The 8,054-nt window shown below is 43.7% G+C and overlaps 1 protein-coding gene across 3 annotated transcripts in view; it reads left to right on the top strand.

The window, feature by feature from the left end:
• Positions 1-8,054, top strand: part of LOC138975064 (uncharacterized) — a 97,366-nt gene that overhangs the window by 34,468 nt on the left and 54,844 nt on the right. Inside the window, exons 1-2 of one of the 3 annotated variants that reach the window (XM_070347711.1) lie at positions 4,537-4,898; positions 5,530-6,848. The exons of 1 other annotated variant lie outside the window; for it this stretch is intronic. In XM_070347711.1, coding sequence (XP_070203812.1) covers positions 5,742-6,848 — 1,107 coding nt within the window. In that variant the 5' untranslated portion in view covers positions 4,537-4,898; positions 5,530-5,741. Of the gene's footprint in view, positions 1-4,536; positions 6,849-8,054 lie in introns of those variants that run through there. One more of the 3 variants, XM_070347712.1, reaches the window with a different exon arrangement.

Genomic DNA, 8,054 nt, shown 5'->3' with positions numbered 1-8,054 from the left:
GTAAAATACTCGCCACTTTTAGGCCTGGAGCTCTTTGTGTTTCTTCGCATTCGACACTGTAGGCACTGACTTGTGAAGAGTTCGTGGTTATGCATTAATTAAGATGTTTATATCACTCAGAATTCAGAGGATTGTGGTTTGAACTTTATAAAACAGGAATGACATTGAGATACGGAATAGGTCAGAGCGTAACATACGATTTGGATTTAACATGTTTGATTTTCCACATACTGTGTGGGCTCTATGTTTAGATGTAGCAGTATTTGTGTGTGTTTCAGTCTGAAGAATAATTTTACAATTCATGTATAATATCCGTGCTTTTCAAGAGTTTCGTTTTGATGCATTTTGCGTCTTCTGCATTTTTTACGATGAAGTGATATATAAATGTCTTTTTTTCTTCTTTAAACGTTGTAACCATTCCATCAATTCAATACAACCGGCGGTTGTTGATTTGTTAAATACCTTATCGGAGAAATGTTTGTGATGCTAGTGAAGAGATCGATTTTTTAAGAGCATCAAGTTGATTATAATTGTTTTTTTAAATTTGAAAAGCTGAAATTTCTTTTAAAATTATTGTTTAATATGCATCTGACGCAAGAGCGTCATAAACGCTAATACCGAAACAAATGCTCTTCTTTTGAAGCTTCAAGTAACCAACTACTCATTTAGGTCGATTTTCAGTTTTGATTTAATTTCATTTTTCAACATGGAAGATTGAACGCAAACTTGTAAACATAGACTATACCTGTGTTTTTTTCGTGGTACATGCAACACATTGAAAGATTTGCTTTGCATTGTACATGTAAAGGGGCGTGAGTTTGGTCTAAACAATCTGAGCATGAGGTCACTTCAATGAATGAACAGGAAATCAAACATGAAGCCGACCCCTATCACGACCGTGTTTTAATCCCCCGTACAAAGCCTTAAATCCTAAGTGCCTTGACTGTATGGTATTGGATTTGCAGTGCGCAGTGATTCAAGGGATAACATCGAAAGGAAAACGCCCTCAGAACGTGTTGAAAGTTATGCGATGAGGTTGAGGTTTTGAAATAATGGTACCATGCACAAAGATTATTTTCACTCTGTAAAAACAACCTTCTTCAAAGAACATATTAAGTTGCAACATTCAATGGAAAGTGCACTCTTGTGTGAGAATTTGGTTATCTTCCCTTGACCACTCGACTCGATCTTGTCAGTTACCAGGGCTGCTGGGTCCGTGGTGGCGCAACTGACGTAAACCGATTCAGTACTATTTTTAGATTTCAGCGCAGGAGAAAAGCAGCACCTGGATGCTCATTCATTCACTTTGATTTAATTAATTAATAGCATACTTGTGCTGCTTTTTCGATCAAATCGTATCATGTGCGTCTAGATTAAAGGCTGCCATATTCGTAGCGTTCATTAATTAATTCATATTGTTTACATGTGCCAATAATGTTATAAAACTGTACTTGTACCTAAGGGGATATAATAACGATTGGCTGTAGCTTTCGAACACAGAAAAAATTATTTCATTATTGCAAAGTGGTGTTGATAGTGTCGAATGTAAACAGAACAGTCTCAAACGCCATCTTTGGTTTACGAACCGTCACGAAGTGACGTCAACGGTCTAAAAATAGCCCAAGTCCTGGAGAACTGTTGCTAAGCAATGCAATAAAGAATTAATTATTTCTCGTAATTGGTAAGGACTTCAAACCTAAAACTTTGCAGGAAGCTTAATTTATACATCTCCGCAACGATGGGAAAAGCCCTGGAAGTAACTAAACTAATTAAATAGGACTATGTCAGCCTTTAAGGTACAGTGAATTCTCCAGAGTCTTCCGATTCGAGAAATTCGCCGGAAACTTCCCCCAAAACGGTCAGATCAGCGGCATCCCTCTAAAGAGACCAGGGTTTCCATGACTTTTCCCCATTCACCACGAACAAAAGCGTGAACTCCCATGGACCTTTTATGCACTTGATTTGCACTGCTCTGTGCTTGAAGCGACATAGGTCCCCATCAAAAGTCTTTGCAATCACCAACATGTTCAACTGGGATCAAACAATTATATCACCACAGTGAATGGAACTGTTGAATTTATTTCGACCTCTTTTGATATTTATATAATTTTGTATTTAATTTTTCTGTTTCTGTTTCTGCTAAAGCAAAAGTAATGGGTATAGCCTTTCTAAATGGAGTTGTTCCTCCCACCTGAGAAGCACTGATCTTCAAATTTGATATCCACAACGACCGTTCTGAACCTGACTTAGAGAAAAAGTCACTCTAGGCTAGAAAATGACTATTTCTCTTTGGAAAAGAAACACCACTCTTCATTTCTTTAACCTCGAACCTGGTTTTAACATTGTGGATTACACTTGCAGCTAGCGTCATTTAAACCACTAAAACACTCATGCAACCGATACAACCCAACTCTTTCTTGACTCTAAAGATAATTGCTGGGAGAAAGCCGCAATGCGTGTTTAGGCCGTACTCGTAACTACCTTGCTTCATAGACCAGCGAAAGGAAAACACAAAAACGTTTTGTTGAGCGAACAGCAGACAGCTTGTAGCGGGTAACGGGAATTTCTGTTTGAAAGCAGACGACAAACAGGCTATCAAACGAATGTATTTATAAGTTCTCTCACGTACGCGTTAAGAAGTGAATCATTGTGAAGTTTGTGAGGAATTTGTGGATGATGAGATATTCGAATGTGTTCGCCGTTCGAAGTGGGTAGTGGTGAGGAAGTAATAGCACACCGCTATTAGTATTATAGACTAAGCTAGCTGAGTGGTTTTCCGTGGTTTGTTTAGGGCATATGTTTGTCTACTTTGTGTTCGTTCAATTCAAAGCACGATTGGATTTACTTACATCCCTACGTGATATACTGGGGTAAACATTCTTCTTCGTCTAAAATGTGTATTTTAATCCAGTCTGACTGCATCATGATTTTCTCGCCGGAGAAAACAAAAATGTTGGCATAGTTATATTAACATACTATGTCTGTAACCGACTTACGAATGTGTCAACTGTCGGTTCAGAACGAGTGCAGACTGAGGGGTGTGGGGAGTTGTCACCGTTGCGCAATGCTCCCCAACAGGCACTTGAATCAGTAAAATGGTTTAATATTTTAAAAGTTTTCAACTCTTGTCATCAATATTAAAATGTAAAGAACTAAGTGCGCACCGAAGTGCATACCAAGGTCTAAAAAGCGACTTGCGCCTATATTATATCTTTATTAATGTGATTGACACGTTTCACCAGAAAGTTCCAAATCTTGAATGCATATTTGCTTAAAGGCACGTTTTCACTGCTCCTATTACTGCTGCGTCGCCAGAAATAACGGTCAACAGGGGGTGTGACGGAGAGAAGAACAAGACCGGATCGGATTGATATGTAAATTATGAGCAGTTCTTCAAAATCCACATAAAAAATGTGACACTACCTGCCTGTTTCTGCGTTTTGAGCTAGAATGTTTTGTTTTGGCATATCGACGTTGCAGTTCCGGAGCAAACGATCCAAACTTCTTCGCGAGTTTGTGTTCAAATGTGTTTTCCCCGTAATCTTCTTTTCTTTGTCTTCGTTCATGGGCTGAAACTCCCACGTTCACTCATGTTTTTACGTGTATGACCGTTTCTACCCCGCCATTCATACGCCGATTTTTGGGTAAGCATGCAGGGTCTTTTCGTGTTTCTATCCACGACTTGTAGTAGGGTTTAGGACTTAGCACATGGTAGCCGCCATTATGTTTCGTCTTTTCCATTTGTGGGGGGGAGGGGGGGGGGGGACTCAAACTTCCGGTTAGAAAAAAAAACCGTGGGGAAAAACACTTTTTGACAAGAATTAAGAAAAGTGTCGTCACAGTCGCGTCAAATTTATCATTACAGCATGTTTTTAAACAAAGGGACGTAATCGCTTCTCATGTTTCCTCAAAGCTGAATGTGACTGGGAATCTGTCAGTTGCGGGGAAAATAATCGGAAAGGGAGAAACATGTTTCCAACGCGGTTAAGCATGTGCGAATTATATGCGAGCACGTTTCACGGAGGAAATACCTTTGCAAAGTGAGTGGCTGCAGCCGCTGGGTTAGGGTGTACAGGGGTTCTGTGTGCTGATCAATCTCAGTGTCAAAACAATCCAAGTTTCCACGTGTTTTTCCCCACGTGTTTGTAACCGGAAGTTCTGCCCCCCCCCCCCCCCACCAAAAAACACCAAAAAAAAAACCACCACCATATGGCCTTCAGCTTGCGTCTGTCAATTATGCTGAGTCACGGGGTCATGCAAGTTGTGAATAACTGCATGTAGGCTATGTTGTAAAGTTTCCACGTTTTTTCCCCACGTGTTTTCTAACCGGATGTTCTGGAAATTACACTGATAGGACGAAACGAACTGTGTATATTGTTTTACACTTTTACTGAGCCTGGGCCACCCAAAGACCCATTATAACCATCTCATCTTAAAAATCCACTCGCTGAACTTAAAACGTCCAAAAGGACCCAGTTCGAAAAGACGAAGAAGAAGAAGAAAAGATCTGTGATGACGAAAGCTGAAATGACGTCATGTGGTCACACCTAGCTCAGCCTAGGCATGATAGCGTCGCACAGAACCAGCGCCCTTCCATTATAATTATGAAAACAAACCGAGAAACGCATAGAGGGGGTAAACAGAGAGACGTGGCCCCCTTTTTCTTTCGCTGGGTGAATCATGGTGGTGCCTGAATTGTGGTGCCTGTGGTTATCGGTGCGAGGGATTTATTATCAGTGTAAACAAAAGCCCTTGGGACGAACTTTGTCTGATTGTGCGCTGAGTGTGACCTGTCGCCTTGTGCGAACTGAAGTATACTTCCGATAACCAAAAGAAAGATGATTGAGTTCTATGGTACTTGTTGTCACTGCTGGCTCTACAGATTTTGGTTGTTCTTGGTGAGGAGTTTACAGTGTTTGAGTCTTGAAGCTTTGATGTTTGAGTCTTAATTTGTGAGTCTTGATGTTTGAGTCTTGATTTTTGAGTCTTGAGGTTTGAGTCTTGATTTTGAGTCTTGATTTTTGAGTCTTGATTTTTGAGTCTTGATTTCCACATCAGTTTGTGTAGAACTGTCGTAAAGGCAGTTCGCTTTGGGACAGATTTTGCCCGAGGAAACTTTGGTTTGGGATGCAACGTTGGAACAAAGATCGTAGAGGGAGAACCCGTTTACAATCTACAGTCTCTGGTTATAGGATCCGTCACATTGTTGCGATCTGAATTGTTTGATAATTGTTAGTCGATGCACCGACGTTAGTCAGTACATTCCTGATTTCCTCAACGACATGCAAAGATGAACGAATGTGTCTGTGCTTACGCGACGGAAACATACTGCCATTTAACTGTGCAAATATCGTTCGCTTAATCATTTTGAATTTTGGCAGAAAACAGACTGGACGATCTTGACAACCATATTAGATCTCAAATTTCCCAAACTTCCAATGCAGTGAGCATGCTTGAAATCTATATGCACACAAAGTGTAGATTAATTTACTTGTGAAAAGTCATCAGGCAGGTCTGCTTTTAAAACAGGAAAAAAACATCCCGTCAAGAACCAGGATGCTGTGTATACAAGGTCAGGAAAGTTCACCCGAGAACGTATTTAAAGCGTGTGAACAATCGTGATTGAACAAAATAAACAACGAAGATGCCAGTGACATAGAGGTACATCGAACTTAACAGGACAGTTCATCTTTGTGTAGTTCTCCAAAAACGCTGACACGTGGAATCCAATCGACACCGCCATGCTTGAGACACACGTGCCGTGGCTGGCCGAAGGCTATCGCGTGAAGCTCCAGCAAGAGGAGAAGGACAAGCTGGACAGTGTCCGGCCAGACTTCAAGGACAGCTTCGTCCTTTGTCCAGAGGAGAGGTTCGAATCTTATGCGGGAATCAGACTCGTCAACACCGCGGCGCCTGATGCGGGTGTCCCACCGAGGCGAGTTCAGAGCGCTTGCTCTCGTGTTAGTTGGGGTGGTGATGTGAGCAACGACAATAAGAATAATTCCGGAGTAGGGGGAAAAGAGGTAGGATTCTACGGCCTGAACGGCGCAGGAGAGGAAGGGGAGACGGAAGAAGACAGACGGAAGAACAAAATGTTCCCGCGAGCCTCCAGCGCTGCAGGTCGTTACGTCACACCCAGACCCTCCTCCGCCTTCTTCCGTCCCAACTCCCCCTCCGCTCCTCCCCCTCCTCCCCCTCGTCCCAACTCCGACAGAAACCGCCTCACGTCCAAGAACAGACCTTCCTCAGCTGTGGGCGTCAGCTGCGACTTCCTCAGCAAGATGGCGGAAAGAATAAGACCTTCCTCAGCTGTGGGCGTCAGCTGCGACTTCCTCAGCAAGATGGCGGAAAGAATAAGACCTTCCTCAGCTGTGGGCGTCAGCTGCGACTTCCTCAGCAAGATGGCGGAAAGAATAAGACCTTCTTCAGCCCACCAGTTGAGACCTCAATCCTCTGACGGCCGACCCCCTCCCGCCCCGACTCGCATGGACCCTTACACGGTCCGGGAACGGAGGATTCAGGCTCTGCATCAAGCGTGGAGCGAGGATCCGAGAAGCGGCCTCCATATTGGCGGACCTCGTGATGGACCCGGTCCGTCGCCCCATATGATGGACCGCCACGTGCGTTGCATGGAGCAGCTGAGGCCTCAGTCCTCCTTCCGGGATCGTCACGCTTGGATGGAGATGCCTGAGAGGCCTCATAGCGCGATGAGGATGCTGTGTGGAGGGGACGAAGGAGGAGGATGGATGGAGGAGGAGTGGTGGAGGAGCTCGCCTGTGGAGCGTGACAACATGGGTCGCGTACAGCGCTACATTGACTGTCATCGCCCGTATAGTGCTCCTTCTATGGTGAGGGATGTGTGTGTGTTGTTGTGGTGTGTGTGTGTGTGTGTGTGTGTGTGTGTGTGTGTGTGTGTGTGTGTGTGAGTGTGTATGTGTGTGTGTGTGCGTGTGTGTGTGTGTCGTGCATGTGTGTGTGTGTCGTGCATGTGTGTGTGTGTATACATGTGTGTATGTGTGTGTGTATGTGGTGTTTGTTTGTGCGTGTGTGTCTGTGCGCACGCGTAAGTGATCGTGTCTGTTGTGCATGTGTACGCGCGCGCGCGCGCGCGCGCGCGCGCGTGTGTGTGTGTGTGTGTGTGTGTGTCTGTGTGTGTGTGCCCGCGCTTTCTGTGCGCGTACGTGCGTGTGTGTGTGCGCATGTGAATTTCAAGATTTTAAGAGTGCGAACTTACTGTTACGTCAATCAGAAAGTCGAGATTCTGCACACCGTAAAAAATATCATTTTCTATGCTCAAATAGCGCGTTGTTGTATCATGTTTACCTAGCTGCGACTAACTCGCGTGAGCAACATCGTCATTCTTGTTTTTCGCGGTCGCTGTTCTTCGAAAATCCATCGCCAGCATTTAGATCTTTCTTGCCACTTAAGCCACCACCTTCTACATCAATATGTGATTATTATCAACCCCCCGCGGGTTAGGGGGAGTCCCATATTGGTTGGGACGAGAAAGAATTTACCCGATGCTCCCTGGGCAGCATGTCGTAAGAGGCGACTAACGGATTCTGTTTCTCCTTTTACCCTTGTTTCTTGTATAGAATATAGTCGATTTTTGTAAAGATTTTAGTCAAGCAGTATGTGAGAAGTGTTAAGTCCTTTGTACTGGAAACTTGCATTCTCCCAGTAAGGTAATATATTCTACTACGTTGCAAGCCCCTGGGGCAAATTTTTGATTAGTGCTTTTGTGAACAAGAAACAATTGACAAGTGGCTCTATCCCATCTCCCCCCTTTCCCCGTCGCGATATAACCTTCGTGGTTGAAAACGACGTTAAACACCAAATAAAGAAAGAAAGAAAGATTATTATCATTGTCGTGATATCATCATGATCTACTATTGTTATTTTCATCGCTTTGTCACGTGCATTATCGTCGCCCTCGTGGTCGTCGTCTTTATCATCATCATCATCGTTATCGACATCGTCGTCGTCATCATCATCATCATCATCGTCATCGTCATCATCGTCGTCGTCGTCATCTTCATCATCATCATCATCAT

The sequence above is a fragment of the Littorina saxatilis genome, linkage group LG9 (assembly GCF_037325665.1).
Source record: "Littorina saxatilis isolate snail1 linkage group LG9, US_GU_Lsax_2.0, whole genome shotgun sequence".
In the NCBI taxonomy this organism is placed as follows: Eukaryota; Metazoa; Mollusca; class Gastropoda; order Littorinimorpha; family Littorinidae; genus Littorina; species Littorina saxatilis.
The sequence above is the reverse complement of the archived record's forward strand: the minus strand, read 5'-3'. Positions and strand labels throughout refer to the sequence as shown.